The following is a 15,764-nucleotide window of genomic DNA, read 5'->3' on the forward strand; positions in this document are numbered from 1 at the left end:
TGAAATAGATGTAGATGTAACTAAAGAAACATAATTTTGCCAGCTATTTGTTTTACTGCTCCTGATTGTACGGCGAAGACGGGCAGATGCTCTTTTAAAGGAAATAAGGGCTGATAGCTGGTGAGGGGTGCCTCGTTTGTAGTGATAGCTGTTCCAGGCTGCTCGTTTTAAACGAAGCGCTTTGGTGCAATCAGAATTCATGGAACACATTTAGAGGTATAAAGTCTTGAAGGAATGGCTGTATAGTCAGCTCTTTGGATCGTGGTTGTAAAAGATTGTAGCATATCTGAAATGGGCGGTAAGGGGGGTGGAGGGATAGGTATAGTAGAGAGTGAAGTGAAAGTATGTCAGTCAGCTCTATCAAAGCACCAGTGTGGGGGATTAGGAAGTGGTACATATAAAGTAGGAGAAAGGAGTACTGGGAAGTGGTCACAATAGGGGAAGTGGTCTAGAACTGATCAATGGAAATCTAAATGAAGAGTAGGGGAGCATAGAGAGAGGTCAAGGCATGAAAAGGATTGTGTGCGCATGTCAAAGTGTGTGGGGCGATCTGAATTTGGTGGGAGTTGGTGGTAGAGTCACCCCACAGAGTGTGGCGGCAGTTGAAATCACCAACTACGAGGAAAGGTGGTTGGAGTTAGGAAATTATAGTTTCAAAGGCAACAAAGTCAATAGGATGGGATAGCAAGAAGTAGACTGAAATCACTGTGAGCCAGCGGCAAAGAAAGATGCGAATAACTGCACGGGACATTGATTTGTATGGGAGGTATGACATAAGGTTTTTTTTGATGGATGAGTATAGACGAGACAAAAAGGGAGTGTGGGGAAGAGATAAAATAGTAATTGGGAATTGGAATAGGAGGATGTGTGAGGAAAGTCTCTTCGAGGCAGTTAATAGATGGATTATAAGAAGCAAGGATATGACGTAGGTCTGGTCTGTGAGAACAGAAACCGCGAATATTCCAGTGTAGGAGAGCTATATCTTGGTTATTTTACGAGTAAAACCGTCGGTATGTGTTGGGGAATCTGGGGGGAAGGAGCTTGGGTGTGCAAAGGAGGGGTATCAGGAGGTAGGGAATCTGGGGAAAGGCACTGTTGTGACATGAGTGCTTCCCGTGTGTATCCGGGAGGGAGTGGAAAGGATAGAGGGGATGGAGGGAGGGAGAATGTGTGTATAGTTGGGGTTGAAGGGGGTGGGTTGTGCTGGGAGGGAGTAGGAGGAAGTGGTAGGAGGATGGATATCGGAAGGATGGATAGTTGGAGTTGAAGGGTATGTGTTGTCTTGGGAGGGATTAGGAGGAACATTGCCTACATAGACTCTGGACATCCTAAAGCAATCTGGAACTAATGTAGATAGACACAAGGCATGCCTCAACAAGGCTGATAATGAAGTAATGATGATCGTGGAATGGACAAGATATTCTATCTTTGCCAAAAGAAACCCATTGTTTCCAGTCAGTGTTCGATAAGTGTTTATTAACTGGTCATCTTGCTGGGGGAATTCTGTAAACTTTCACTAGGGTATAGTCGGGAAAGTTGGAATGAAGGGAAAAACTATGAATTTTACTCACCTCCGGAGACGGAAATATTAGAATTGTTCCACTTCTTTCCACTAGACGATATATCGTATAGTGTCCCTCCCAGATTATTCATTTCTAAGAAAAAGTTGTAAATTGACTGTTTGTTCCCATCCCTTTGAAAGGATTTGTAAATGCGTTTGTGTTTAAAGTTTGTTTGATTTACCTTTTCTTTCCATTATATATATATATATATTATATATATATATATATATATATATATATATATATATATATATATATATACACACATACATACCTACATACACACACATACAACTGTCCAGGTGGACTCTGCATTATTTTTTTTTTATGGGGGGGGGGGGATTTTTTGTTCCCCTAACAATCTACTCGAATGGATGATGCAAATGCATTACAGTATAGATCTCCAAGTGGAGCGAAGTGAAACAATAATATTTACGTCACTAGAGGCGAGTAAGATTCTCTAATCATCTAGTACCGTCAAGGGGCTATTCACAAAGTACCAGATCTGCTCTCATATCCTCAATTATCTGCAGTACAACCAGTTGCTTCGGAGCGTGGCCCTCTGCCAAAGTCCCACCTACCTGCCACACTGGAAGAATGTCAAACCCTTACCATTTCGAGTGCAAACACGTGTAGTTGTCCCCTATCAGTTTCAGACCTTTTATTGCATTTTCGCTGCGCTCGTGATCACGTCATCACACCGTCTCGGCTTCGAGCCCACAGAAAACAGGGCTCCTTCCCCTTGAAGACAAAACAGATGCTAGAAATCAAATTCTGGCTTTTTCAGAGAGCATAACATCCCATTTGACACTGCTGACCACGATTGATTAATTAAAAATCTTTCCTGAGTGTCATATTCTTTAAAAATGCTCTCTAAAAGAACCAAGTTAAGTGACTCCGTATGAGAGGAACGATTTGGCTGAAAACACTAAAGAAAATAAATTTACCACCATTTTAGACGACACAACAGACATAGACACCACTATGAGTTGTGGAATATTAGTCAAATTATATGAAAGTGAGAAAATACAGAACAGACTGCTGGCTTTGGAGAATAAATATACCTACCAATGACCGTGCAGGAGCAACAGGAGAGTCTCTCTCAGATGACCATGAAATACCTTAAAAAAAAAAGGATGTGCCTCAGATGGGGCTAACATTATAACTGGCATCCACAATTCTCTCATGAGTCGGTTGAAATTGGAACTAAGACGTGGAACTGTCCTCAATTGCATATGCCACTCCACATTCATCTGTTCCTTGCATGCCTCAAAGTGCCTTCCTCGCTGGTGCCAAGATCTGGTAAGGAATATATGTTTGCAAAACAAGATGGCTTTCCTATCAAGCAGCTGTTGAGGGATTATTAGAGCAGTGGCATCCTCTTATATTGTACTTTTCAAATCTGAGCTCTGAAGACGACTTGCACACTACCAAGAATATTCTTAATGATCGATCTATGAAACTGTACTTCAAATTTATGAACTATATTCTTCCAAAAGTCAATAAACTCAATCTCCTAGTCCAACAAAAAGGGCCTACAGTTCAAGTTATGTATAAAAAATGTTTTGAATAAGCAGTGACAAGTTTGAAATGGGATCCAAACAGACTACTATATGGTGAAATCATGAGTGCGCAGTCAACCACCACACGCTCAATTAAGTCTTCCTCTTCACCCGCTGGTGGTCATACTGCTCTAGCCTTACCCACATCTGTAGTTTATAACATTAAACCTTCCATCTGCTCTTGCCCATCTACTCATTGGGTACATTCGCCTCACACATTTCACCATTCGCCTCACACACCGTCTCCACTTCACAGCAACTCACACATCTTTTTCCCTCACTTATTTTCAGTTCCCCAACCTATCGGCCATCCTCTGTTTCTCATTTTCTTTTGACAACTAATTCTCCCTCCTCATGATGCATAAATATCCTCTATTTGATATAATTACCCTTTTATCGTGACCCTTCCCATCCTGACAATACCTATACTTTTTACATTTATTACACCCTCTCTTTCTGCCTCTTCCATCACCATGCTAGCTTAAAATGCCATATGACCATTGAAACTTCAATATTAAAGAAGTAAAATGTTCAAAATGCTCAGATGGGTATGCATTTTTTTTTTTTTTTAAGAAATCGAGATATTTGTTTGTATTAGTTATAAAAAATGCAAGCATAGTTGTGCTTGCATAAGTACTATAAGCATAACTAACTTTAAGGGGATTTTATATGTTCATAGATTTGGGGTTGCTAATCTGGCTTGAAACTACTTACAGTCGCAACCAAAAAGTTTGGATCCTAGGCTCATGGCAAAGGAAATTGTTCCTTATTCAAATTTTCTATACTTCCTGAATTTATTGCCGAGATTACCTTCATAATACAGCTAAACTTTTGAAAAAGGGGCCAGTCCCATGCCCGTTTTTGCCAGAGGGCGGGGCGATTAGGCGACACTTTAAACCCCAATGCTGAGAATCATGACCACCTTGGGGGTACCGTGAGCACATTATTCCCATGTCTAGCCCATGCCCATTATGGAGATCCTAAGGGGTGGATCATTTCAATTTCAGGCTTGCCATGGCCAGTGGTGAGGTTCTCTAAGTTTAGTAGGGACAGAGGCTTGTCCCTTTTTCGACTTACCTTCCCAAATGTAACTCCTGATTGACCGACCATTGACTTTGATCACGGCTCCGGCCGCTGGTATTACTACACCCCATCTCTATCTTTGACACGCTGTCAACTTGACCCATCCCATCCCATCATCTACTCAGGTTATAAACTACACCATCTTCATTCCTAAGAGCCTCCACCCTCTTGCCACCTACACAATTTTCATTTTCTACCTCCCTTATTAAACCTCTTCCCAATCCTTTGCTCGTTGTCGTCGTGGGAGGGGGTTGGGAAACGAAGACCGAGGCCTAACGTAAGGGATAACCCCTACCTTGGACCTTTGCCCTTGCCTCAACTGATTTTGCATGGTCTTTTCTTGTGGTGGAAGAATGAACGACTGGCATTGTCAGTCCTGAATGGGCTTTGTACATCCAAAAACAAAAGTGATGTCACCTCGCAAGATCTGGCTTGGAGAGAGAGACTTGCCTTGAATGGTGGCCCCCCCCCCGAAAAAGAAAAAGAAAAAATAAGAAATGACAACAGGTTTTGGTGTAGTTGTGGTCTTGCCTGGAAAGTTTTGGATTCCTTTTAAACAAAAGGATTTGCCAGAGGAAGGGAAAAAAAGATCATGCAAAAGTAGTTAAAGCAAGGGCTGAATCCAAAGGTAGGGGTGATCTCTACACTGGACATGTGTTTTCGTCGCCTATGCTCATAGCAATAACTACATGCTGATCGCTTGGAGCATTCAGCACTCCACCACAGAACTCATTTAGGGCAGAAATTGTGGAATGGCTGTGCAGGCTAAACTGAATAGTGCCTGTGAAGATAAGCATGTCATCAGGAAGACACGTGTGATAGATGGAGCATAAATCGGTAAGAGTGTCGGTACTGGACCCCAAGTGCGGGGGTTGGGGTATGAAACAAAGTAAGGAGAGAATAGGAAAATTCTCACTGTAGGTGGTCCAAAACTGACCAATGATAGTGGACAGGATAGCAAGGAGATTAACTTGTGCACCTAAACCTCTTCACAACTTGACTAAAGTGAATGGGGTAGTTTCATGGAAAGATGGTTGAAGTAGAACAGTTTTTGTAATTTAAGTCAATAGGAAGAGCAGGGGAAAGCAAATTCAAATAACCGATTCAACAGTAGAAATATCCGAATAGTTCAAGGGATAGTTTGAAGTAAGGTAGTGTATGGCATTTGGACGAGCAGAGATAGTGCAGTTCAACTCGGCGAGGACAATATTAAATTTGAATAATGACCGGCTGTGCAGGTACAGTTTAAGGTTGCCAAAATTAAATGTTCAAATACAATGGGAGGGGGCAGGTTGATATGGGCCAATATGCGGAAGTACCATATGTATGTTATTGCCAAATATTGAAGTTTTAATTTATAGCCCCAAGGAAGGTTACTGTAGTAATCTACACTTACAGAATTTTAGTCATGACCGTATTACCTGGCCAATTTGTCATACACCGACATCAGCTGGGGATAAAGTGTTACCCTAGAAATTTAGTTAGATGAAAATGTGCTTAGACAAGAGGTCATAGCACTATAGGAGTTAACCCAACCCTATCCCTACCCCTTTCATGTTGGTTAGGCGTTATACATTAATGGTTATGTAGTAGGATGGTACTTAAGGATTAATATAATTAGGTAGAGGTGGAGGGGTGAGCGAGTTCAGGATAAACAGGAGAGAATTAGATCAAGTGGAGGATGTATGGTTTTGAGGAAGAGATTTCTATGCAGAAAGTATGGATTCCATCAGGACTGACCGGTTGGTGGGGGGGGGGGTGTCGTTGTAGAGAAGAGAACATGGGGTGGGTCCAATTGTGACACGAGGTACGAGTGCTGCACAATCCAATCCCCCCACCATTCCACAATCCAACACCCCCTCTCCCACCACTCCCTAGCAGTGCACAATCTGACCACTCATATATAGGGCATTTATTTGGGGAATGGAGATCCCTCTCTTCAAGTATTAATGGAGTCGGGGTTGTACAATGTTAGTTTTACCAGGGAGGTCAACCTGGTTAGATACTACAGATTCAAGACGTACTCTATTGACATGGCACATGATCAGGACATTTGCTGAAGGGGATCTTGTCTTGTTTAAGGCATTTTTTTCATAATACTGGGCTGTAGGGGATATAAAAACCTTATACCATTTAGGTGGGCCAAATATTGTATTCCAAAGAGGAGAGGCAGGAATTTAAGGACGAAAGGTGGGCGTCGTGTGAAGAGGTAGTGAGGCATTATGGGCAAGAAGGTTGAAGAGTTTGACATGGTATAGTAGGGGGTATTTTGAATAAGTATCAAAGATATTGGAGGTTGAGAGGGGAGTTTGAAGTTGGGTTCTCTGGGTAGATAGTTCATGACGGGTTAGGTTTATAGGCGTTGCCGATGTGGGTAATCTTGGTTGTTGGAGCCGTCAGGGGGTCGGTAAATCATTAGGGAGGTCATTTAATAAAGGGTCAAGACTCAAATGCCTCTAAAAAGGGGCACAATCTCCATTACTGGTTATAGGAAGCCCCCCTCAGGGTCCCCATGAGGGATAAGACCTAGGCAATTAAAAAAGGGAGTATTGCCTGTGGCTCCGAGGCCATTTGTGACTAGGACGAAGTTAAACTTTTCCAAATCTCTAAAGTTTGAGAGCAGTAAAGGAAGGGGTAAGGAAGGTAATGAAAGAAGGGAAGATGGGAGTAGTAGAGTGAAAGTTTAGTCAAGTTGGGCCAATTTACGAAATTTAATACAACATCCTTCATGCAAAGAGGGACAAGGATATGGGGTGGTGGCAAATGTATCAGGAATTTGTAATTAAACTTTTTAAGAAGTTCATTAAATATATTTTAAAAATCTAAAATTAAGGCCTGTAGACTGCTTCATACACTCTTGCATTCCTTTCTAGATGTCCATCAAGATCATTTCCGGCATACAGAAGGAAGGTCGTATTCTGGCCAGTATGGAAGAATGGGAACGAGAAGGGTTTCCGTGCAGGTACAGTTTTAACCTGGGGTGGTTGGAAGATTGAGAATTAAATATCAAGGCAATTGTCTACACAATATTTATCATAAATAGGGGAACTGATAATATTGGTTCTTACCATCCTTTCATGCACGAACTGCATTCCCTTCAAAACATACACGTGAACACCGTGCTCTGTCTGGACGAAGAGACCCACATCATACTTGGCCAATTCTCCAAAATTGCTTGCAAGAGCACCAGGCACCTTTATAGTCTGCAAGAGTCGGCATGTTAAAGCAAAGAACATTAAGGAGTGTGCTCATACATGACCATGGTTAAGAAATACTTGCCTGCATTTTCTTCATCTCCACAGATCCAGATTTATCAGTAACAGTGAATATATCCACACCCCCTGCAGCAACAGGGGAGATACTGTGAGTTACTGCTACATAAGCTTTATGATTTCCAGCCAGGGCATCCAGGTGAGAAGCCTTTTGCAGATCATGGTTTAACTCCTAAGGGTTTAGGAAGGAGAATTAGTTGCTCTCCTAGTCTGGTGAGGAAATAGTCAGCAGTCTAGGGTATAGTAGAAGCTATACTTACCAAGACCATAGTGTTGGAATGCAGATCATATTTGAAGGTCTTTAGGTTTGAGGAAAAGCTGAATGAATCGTCCTCCAGCACAACCAGGTATTCATTACCCAAGGTAAATGCTGCTCCCTGAAATTTACCAGATCATTAGCATCTGCATTTGGTAAATATTTGGTCAACACTGCAAAGTTACCATTCCTCACCTTTACTGCACGTTTAGTACCCAGGTAGTTCAGTAGCCTGTATCCAGTCTGTGCAGTTCCACAGATCACTTCTGATGTGGTTCCATGATCAATCACTGCCAAGCAGTCTTTTCCATTTTCCAGGTGGAATGGCTGGAAAAAAGAATTACTTGTTAACATCCAAGTCAAGGAATTTGCAAGACCAAGGGCAACCACAGGGTTTTTTTTTTTTTTTTTACATACCACTAGATCTTTGCAGGATACAGTGCTGAAGGAAACGACAGTTTGCACTGGATTGTTTAGGGAGAATACATGGCCATATGAAGTTCCTTGGCCCAGTTCATCTGAAATCTGTAGTAATATTTATTAAATCTGTTCCTGTTCAATACCAGTTACTGTTCAATCTGGTAAGTAGAAGCCATTTTACCTGTTGATATGTTGGTGCAGCAGCATATGGGAAAGTTACAAGCGAATCTCCACATGCAGCCAAGTGATTATTTCCCAAGCCTGCAGCTACCTTGGCTTTAGGAATGCTAATAGTACCTGAAATCACAAGTCCATTAGATGGGGATCTGATGCCAAGCATGTGGGATTTGACCATTTGAATCCCCAAAATGTCCGTCTACACACTTGTTGGTGGGAAGGCTGCCAACACATCCAAGTGTTCCTTTTCCTCACAGATGTCCTTCAGCTCATCAGCCAACGACTTCCTTCCAAGCTCAGGCCCATAAATCTGGATACTGGTGTCTTCCCAGTTCAAGCCAACAAATGCATCAATGGAACGGTGTCCCAAGGGACTTGCCAACCTATGAAGAGAGTACAGTTATTAAGACTATATATAAGGTTAGGATGCACATTACCTTGATATTTTTTAATTTACTTACGTTATTGGTTGTAGTTTATACAAGGTTTCTTGCAATTTGGTTTCATAGAAGTACCACAGGTCAGTAGGTCTTTCTGTAGATTTGGTAGGTTCAGATATTATAAAACCATTTCCAGGTAAGCTTTCCAGATAGAACAATCTATGGGAGCATAATCTATGGAAGCACAAGAAATATTACCTTCAAGCACCATATTAGAGTCTTGCGAAGACTGGATTGCTTCTTCCAGATGATCTCCCATGTTATCAAGGGTGTGTTTCCCATCAAGGAACAAGATTAGGTCTGTCAAATTGTAGCCATTCACAAGGTGGTTTTCAAGAGTTATACTGGAGAAGGTTGGAGATGCTGTGAAGGTTACTTCTGCTGTAATAGTATCTTTACTGCCATCAACACGAACCTGCAGGAGTCGGGTCAAGTCACATACAAGATCTAGTACAAGGTGCGTTTTAAAATAATCCAATATTAAGCTACCAACCGTATCTCCATACAGCTTGTCAAGCTTGATGGTGTTGAACATTTGGTCCTGGACCTCCAGGTTCTGATCAACAAAGACCACCTTGTCTTGTCCAGGTACAGATACCGTCACCAAGCCAGCCACACTTTGTGCTCCACTTGTCAGGAGTATAGTATTACTATCTACCTGTACAGTGTCAACAGTACCTCCAACTCTGGAAACCAAGACGATTAATATACTTCCCATGCCTAAAAATTGGGTTCATTGATGCTCTAGGGCCATACCATATACTTACTCCAGCGTCTTCAAGACCAGGCCTTTGAAGGTGGTAATTCCACCGATAGACTTGGTAATACCACTAGTGTTATGCAGCACAGCAGACTCTTCAAATGCTGATACATCAACACCCTGCAATCAAAGCATTTTTACTCATGGGAATGCTCAATTTTAGCCTTTTTTTTTTATGGACACCTTCATACCTGCACAGTGGTGCCACTGGTCATTGACAAGTCTCCTTTTACAGTCAGCTTTTGATTGAAAGTCTTGGGAGCAGTTATATCTGCACCCTTACCATACTGGACTAAGTTGGTCTTCACATCCAATCCATTGAGGGTTCCATCAAGATCCACAGACCCTAAAGGAGAAAATATTTAGTCTCCATTTCAGGTAGGGAACCTTTTCAGTTCTGGGTAGTTTATGGTTTAACATACCTGCAACCTGGACCTCTGGGAAAGTCTTTGCACCAGTGATGGTCTGGGTTTTGTCAGTCCTCAGGATCCTTTCAAGGTCAAACTGTGGGAAATATTTTTACAAGTTACATATATGCACCCTTGCTATTCATCCCCATCCCCCCCCCCCATGATGGAAATTTTAATAAACCTTACCACATCCGAATCGAGTAGAGTATTTGTTACAGTGTCCGTTTGCAAGCTAGATACCTCTAGGTTATCTAGATTCCAAGATGCAGTTACCGATTGAGATGTACATTTGTTCTTCAGGACATCAGATGCTAAAGTAGAGAAGTCTTCTCCATTTATCAAACCCTAGGAAGAGAAGATTCCATGTAGGTTTGAAAGATTATACAAATATCCAATATGCTTCATGCCAGTTCCAAGACATACCTTCATTATTACTTCTGCATTCCCAGCAACCTGGGCAGTATCCAGCTGCTTTACACTGGATACAGTGTTATCCATGTCACTCAACCAGAATACACTAGCAAGGGTTGAAACATCTTCATTGTTGAAGGACTTGCTGATATCCAAGTCCTTATTGAACACCGCATTACCTAGAAATAGAAATGGTCAATTCCATTCTATGGAAAAACAGGCCAAACCTAGAGCAAATTTACCTACCATTTACCACAAGATCTCCCAGGACCTTTCCATTCTGCATGAAGGCATCACAGAACTGGCTCATTTCAAGCACAAGGGGACTTCCACCAGCTCTAGGAATAATTACATTTTCGTCTACCGTAATACTGTTTTTGATGTGGACTGGGTTTGTAAATCTTTTCTTGCCAGTGACCTGCAAGACAAGGTTAAGTCATTCCAGAAATTTGTGCTAGATGGTTATAGCAGCCCATCTCTAGAAACCTACCCTTTGATGATTTGAGGAAGACTGCAAGGCTTGCTCATGAAGATGCCACCCCTGGATAGTTCCATCCAAGGTAATTCCAGACAGGGATTCGACCTGATCTGAAATTTAATGTACATGCATTGCCAAGAGGTAATTTGGAAAAGTGGGAGGGGAAGAAAAATTGCTTTCTATAAATATGGAGTATTAAGTAACAAGACCTCACCAAATGTTGTAGAGTTCAGTGTTGTTTGTTCATCAATCTTAGCGGTCACTGTATGCAATCGGCCAAGATGCACACCATCTACATAGATTCCTTGGAAGTTCACAGCAGATGCGTCAACATTTGCAAGAGAGTTGCTTCCAGTCAAAGTCTGGGGACCCTCATTAAGGAGCCAAGCAGACTTGTATGCAGCTTCAGAAACACCATCAAAGTCACCTGACCACAAGGATCAATTAGTTTAGGTTGAATTCTTGACCAATGTATTACCAATGCCTTCACCCCTCTTCACACAGACTTACTTTCGAAGTTCAGAGAGGCGATCGAAACAGAACCTTCAAGTGTTAGAGCACCAGAAATGGTTTCAATATCATCCTTGTACACAACCTTTCGTTCAAAACCTGCAAGGTCTGTTCCCTCGGCATTTTGTGCTATTATGGTGTCCATGGCCCTACCAACCAACTCCTGGGTTGAAGTTACTGAAATGCAGTACAAAGCTTAGTACATGCTCAGAAGATTATGCTTAATGATGCAATTGTTCCTAGAGGGCTACTTACCAGATTTCCTCAGGCTGTCATCAAAGAAGATCTCCTTGACCACTACTCCATCGACGGTACCGAAGTCTCCTACATTCACAGCACCGGCAGATGTTGAAGAGGTTACTTCTACATTTGTGAAAGTCTTCTTGCCTGCAAGAATTATTGCATGTAATGTATCCACTGCTGTTTAAGGGGATTGCCATATCTTTGATTACAGTAAAGCAAAAGTTTTGGTAGTCTTGCAAGTAGTTGCACTTATCAAAGCTTTGCATTAAGTATTTTAGTTAGTGGTTAGACCATTTTCCAAGACATGTTGCAGCTCTAATTGTGGCAATAAAATTTGCCTTGCACAAGTACATGCAATTCTTGCAAGACTGCCAGATCCTTTAGCATTGAAGACTTGCCTCTCACAGTCTCAGTTGCATTAAGAGCAACCACATTGTTAAAGTTTACACCTCCAATCGTTATTTGACCTGCAACATTCAGGTCCCCATTCACATCTGCAGAGGCCATCGACAGATCTTGGACAATGACCTGTGCAGGTCCCTTCTTGAGAACTACATCCTTTGCAAACTTAGCCAGGTTATAACCACTGACCAGACCTGCCGTCACATCTTCACGACACTCCTGGAGAAGGAAGCAACTGCCATAGAATACAAGTTGTAGAATATCAATTTCATTTAGGTTTTGAAGAGCCAGCCACTTACCATATCCGACACGAAGGTCTTTGGAGAGACGATGGTGTGGTCAGAGTCTAGCAGTACATAGTCATCCTTTGCAACTCCATTAATGGTAGAAGACACCGTCATGGCACCAGCAATCTTTGAATGAAAGAAGTTTACTGGTGGTAAGAAAGATCAGGTAAGCCGAGAGGAAGGGTTACTAGGTTTAAACATGGGCTTACCGGAACAGGCTTTTCAAAGGTCAGAGCAGGATTCAAGCTTGTGGCAGTGAGGGGAATAGCAGTATCCCGGATCTTGCCAATACTAACACCATGGATCTTGTCACTGGTAACATGCAGTTCTTTCTCGAAGATCACCGAACCATTCACAGCTCTTCCAGCTATTGGGGAGAAGTTATTAGGGATACGAACTTACAAATTGTAGAAATTTTGCAGCCATCCCCTCCCCATGCCATCTACATACAGTTGAGATCCTGCAAGAACTTTTCATGAAGTCCCTTTGCTAGGTAATCCAAGTCGTAGCCAGCTACTAGCTTCGCCACAGTAGAGTCTTTCTCCAGGGTTAGATCAGTGAAAGTCTTGCTTGTTAGTGTTGCATCCTTATCAAGCAACAGGAATTCCAAGCTACCTCCCACTTGCTGGAACAAACAAGCCAAACATATACAAAGCCACCATGCAATGTGCCAAGATACATCCATGAAGGTGCAGGCTACTTACCTTCACATCATTCATGGCATTGGTTACTTGTATACTAGTAGCGGTAATAGAGTCGAAAGTGGTTGGAGCAGAGACGGTTACCGTTTCATCCTTAAGGAATACATCATCTGGTACAAGAACACCGTTTAGATGGTCAAACCAAACTCCATTAACTGCTTCCAGGTTGCCAACACTATGAAGACCTGCGAAGAATATGCATGGTATTCAGTAGTTTGTAACACTGAATAGTTATTACATAAAGGAATTCACAAGACTTGGAAAACAATCCAAATTACCTGTAACAACTTGGGTACTGGTCTTTGTGTGGAAGAGGGCACGAGCCTCCACGTCTACAGGGTTGAGGGGCTTCATATCTTCCAAAGTATCAATGTTGGGGGCAATCAAGTCGTCACCCACTTCTAGTAATCCTGAGAAAATACAATTAGGAATTAATATGCAATCCTTTTGAAATTATCAAGGTATGGCATATTCAAACAAGTAATATTTACCTTGGAATGAGTCGGTTGTACCATTCACAATCAGCGAATCTATGAAGTCATTGAAGTTTCTGCTATTGACGTTTGTTGTCGTTATTAGTGTGGTATCGACACCATCTACCGTTACCAGTCCATTTACAGTTTGTGTGCCGTAGGTCAGTAGAAGTGTAGAATCATCCACAGTCAAGCCATCAACTGAATGAAATGTTCCAGTAAGACAAATAAGACATTATCTCCAAATATTTAAGCTACATATACCAGTCCCTGGTACCGGCATTTCATAAAGCTTACACCCATCAAATGTCTTACCTGTACCAGAAACCTGCATGTTATCTGCCAGAACCTTGTTGAAGGTAACATCTGCCGTTATGGTGTGGTCCTGGTGGAGGGTTACTAGCTCGTTCATGGGAATGACGGCCGTGTCATGCGCCTTTATATTTGTAACAGAGCAAACTGCACCTCCTGCCAGTGCTACATCAGCAAAGGTCAGGTCCAGCTTCTCATTGGTGTTGTTCAATAGAGCAATGCCCGTGTAAGATGCCGAGACGCCATTGACCTAGCAATATTAAATTTTATTAACGATTAATTTTTACCCTACATTATAGCATTCTTTCACACCCGAGTCATGCTTACCGTGTTTGCCGTCAGAGAATCTACTGTGCTTGCAATACATCCTGGTGTATTGCAGGTAGTAACCAGGTTGGCAAAGTGAAGTCCATCTGATGGGAAGAGAAACCATTTGAAAGTGCAGGTACACACTAAGAATAATAGTATACAATATTACATCATCATTCCTTACCCAGGTTGGGACTGTTAATAGATCTGGATTGAGAAACGGTGTTCTGTACGCCTCCTAATTTAGTTTCGAGAGCTTTTCTGTCGTCAATTAACGTCTTTGTGTCAGCATGGAAATTGTAGTCGACTACCATGGATTCAGATTCACAGAGGATCTAGTAGACAAAATGGAGAGATTATTTTCTAGATTTAGAGAACACAAGGCTTTGGACAGGTAAGGGTGCTATATGGTCATTAGCAGGTTACTCAAAAGATTCCCATATAAACCTCCAACACGTTTCGATACCTACATCTCTCACTTCTGATACTGCCGAGCCTGCAGGAAGAGTAAGGCTGCCATCGATGTGTACAGGTTTTGTGAAAGTATAGCTTTCGTTAGTCTTGGGGGCCTGTTCCATATCCAAAACCAGCTGTGATAGTCCATCATTGGTCATTTCAGTCTTGTATGCAGAACACCACTCAGCAGTAGCATTGTGGTAGGTCTGTAGGAAGCTTTCATTAGCATACAATACAATCCATACAATCTTCCACCTCACTAGAATCCTGTTGCGACTTTTTTTTTAGACGATCCAAACACTTACCCCAAGTGGATTCTGGTAAGTGAACTCCAGGTAAGAAGAGGCTGGTCGTGGATTTGCCTGGCTTGACGACATCATGAAGAGTACCTCATTCAGGGTATTTGGAAGCTTACCAATCCATGCCCATTCTACGCCCTAAATGAAATGCATGGGATTATATAGTGCAAATCAAACCCAATGCAGCAGTTTAACTAAGCCATCTGCCAAGGATCTTACCGGAGCCGACACTGGGATATTTATTCTGACGAATCTCCATCCATTGTACTGGTAGAAGGCCACACCAGATGCACTGTTTACTACCCCCAACAGCACTTCCCCATGCGGTCCCTGTAGCAGATTTATTTTATATTACTCCATATTACGTTACCAAACAATATATACCGTTTAGTAGAGGCAGCCTCAAAGCCTCCCTACCTTGTAGGTTATCCACTGGTATGCGCCTTGGGTTGGAATGCACTGGAAAGGTAGGAATTTTTCACTGGCCTCATCATACCTATAGATGATGGAGTCGATGTTGTAGTTCTTCCTGCCAGCTGAAATTACACTGGTTAGTAGTCTCCTTTACTAAAATCCCATCCGAATTCTGGATTGCATTTAGGCAAAACTCACCAGCATCAAAGCTAAATTCGTTAGCAACAGCCAAGAAATATTCAGTTTTCTTTCCATTCGAAAAGTGGAAGGCAGCCCAGTCCCTAGCAGCACTCGTCCGGATGCGTTGGAAAGGCCTCATTCGTGCATAATGATGATCATAGATGAAGATTTCACTGTCTACCTCCACATTGCCTGTAACGTGTCAATGTATTAGGGAAAATGCCAGCCAAATTGTGAAGGCCTTGCACATACATTTTAAAAAGATCTTGCCACAAAACCAAGAGCTGTACCTTTGTTATCCATATGATTTGCCACTGCTATAAACTGATTAGTCATTATCTTGAAGG

At 42.1% G+C, this 15,764-nt stretch overlaps 1 protein-coding gene across 1 annotated transcript in view; it reads right to left on the reverse strand.

Annotated features, from left to right (window-relative positions):
• Positions 1–6,995: 6,995 nt before the first annotated feature.
• The window catches only part of LOC113802679 (uncharacterized), a 10,656-nt gene continuing 1,887 nt past the window's right edge, over positions 6,996–15,764 (reverse strand). Inside the window, exons 9-45 of the mRNA XM_027353284.2 lie at positions 15,708–15,764; positions 15,436–15,609; positions 15,241–15,359; positions 15,043–15,153; positions 14,830–14,961; positions 14,539–14,730; positions 14,253–14,403; positions 14,087–14,172; positions 13,763–14,009; positions 13,466–13,648; positions 13,253–13,384; positions 12,978–13,159; positions 12,724–12,898; positions 12,483–12,640; positions 12,286–12,399; positions 11,983–12,205; positions 11,597–11,728; positions 11,342–11,518; positions 11,046–11,258; positions 10,844–10,941; positions 10,600–10,771; positions 10,366–10,532; positions 10,129–10,287; positions 9,955–10,036; positions 9,724–9,878; positions 9,540–9,652; positions 9,266–9,458; positions 8,971–9,187; positions 8,794–8,866; positions 8,540–8,715; positions 8,337–8,452; positions 8,153–8,260; positions 7,931–8,062; positions 7,740–7,856; positions 7,487–7,651; positions 7,276–7,410; positions 6,996–7,182 (exon numbers count right to left, since the gene is read on the reverse strand). The exon at positions 15,708–15,764 is cut by the window's right edge and continues 88 nt beyond it. Of these exons, the coding sequence (XP_027209085.2) occupies positions 7,036–7,182; positions 7,276–7,410; positions 7,487–7,651; positions 7,740–7,856; positions 7,931–8,062; positions 8,153–8,260; positions 8,337–8,452; positions 8,540–8,715; positions 8,794–8,866; positions 8,971–9,187; positions 9,266–9,458; positions 9,540–9,652; positions 9,724–9,878; positions 9,955–10,036; positions 10,129–10,287; positions 10,366–10,532; positions 10,600–10,771; positions 10,844–10,941; positions 11,046–11,258; positions 11,342–11,518; positions 11,597–11,728; positions 11,983–12,205; positions 12,286–12,399; positions 12,483–12,640; positions 12,724–12,898; positions 12,978–13,159; positions 13,253–13,384; positions 13,466–13,648; positions 13,763–14,009; positions 14,087–14,172; positions 14,253–14,403; positions 14,539–14,730; positions 14,830–14,961; positions 15,043–15,153; positions 15,241–15,359; positions 15,436–15,609; positions 15,708–15,764 (5,483 nt within the window). The 3' untranslated portion in view covers positions 6,996–7,035. The remainder of the gene's footprint in view (positions 7,183–7,275; positions 7,411–7,486; positions 7,652–7,739; positions 7,857–7,930; positions 8,063–8,152; positions 8,261–8,336; positions 8,453–8,539; positions 8,716–8,793; positions 8,867–8,970; positions 9,188–9,265; positions 9,459–9,539; positions 9,653–9,723; positions 9,879–9,954; positions 10,037–10,128; positions 10,288–10,365; positions 10,533–10,599; positions 10,772–10,843; positions 10,942–11,045; positions 11,259–11,341; positions 11,519–11,596; positions 11,729–11,982; positions 12,206–12,285; positions 12,400–12,482; positions 12,641–12,723; positions 12,899–12,977; positions 13,160–13,252; positions 13,385–13,465; positions 13,649–13,762; positions 14,010–14,086; positions 14,173–14,252; positions 14,404–14,538; positions 14,731–14,829; positions 14,962–15,042; positions 15,154–15,240; positions 15,360–15,435; positions 15,610–15,707) is intronic.

Source organism: Penaeus vannamei, chromosome 10 (genome assembly GCF_042767895.1).
Source record: "Penaeus vannamei isolate JL-2024 chromosome 10, ASM4276789v1, whole genome shotgun sequence".
NCBI lineage: Eukaryota > Metazoa > Arthropoda > Malacostraca > Decapoda > Penaeidae > Penaeus > Penaeus vannamei.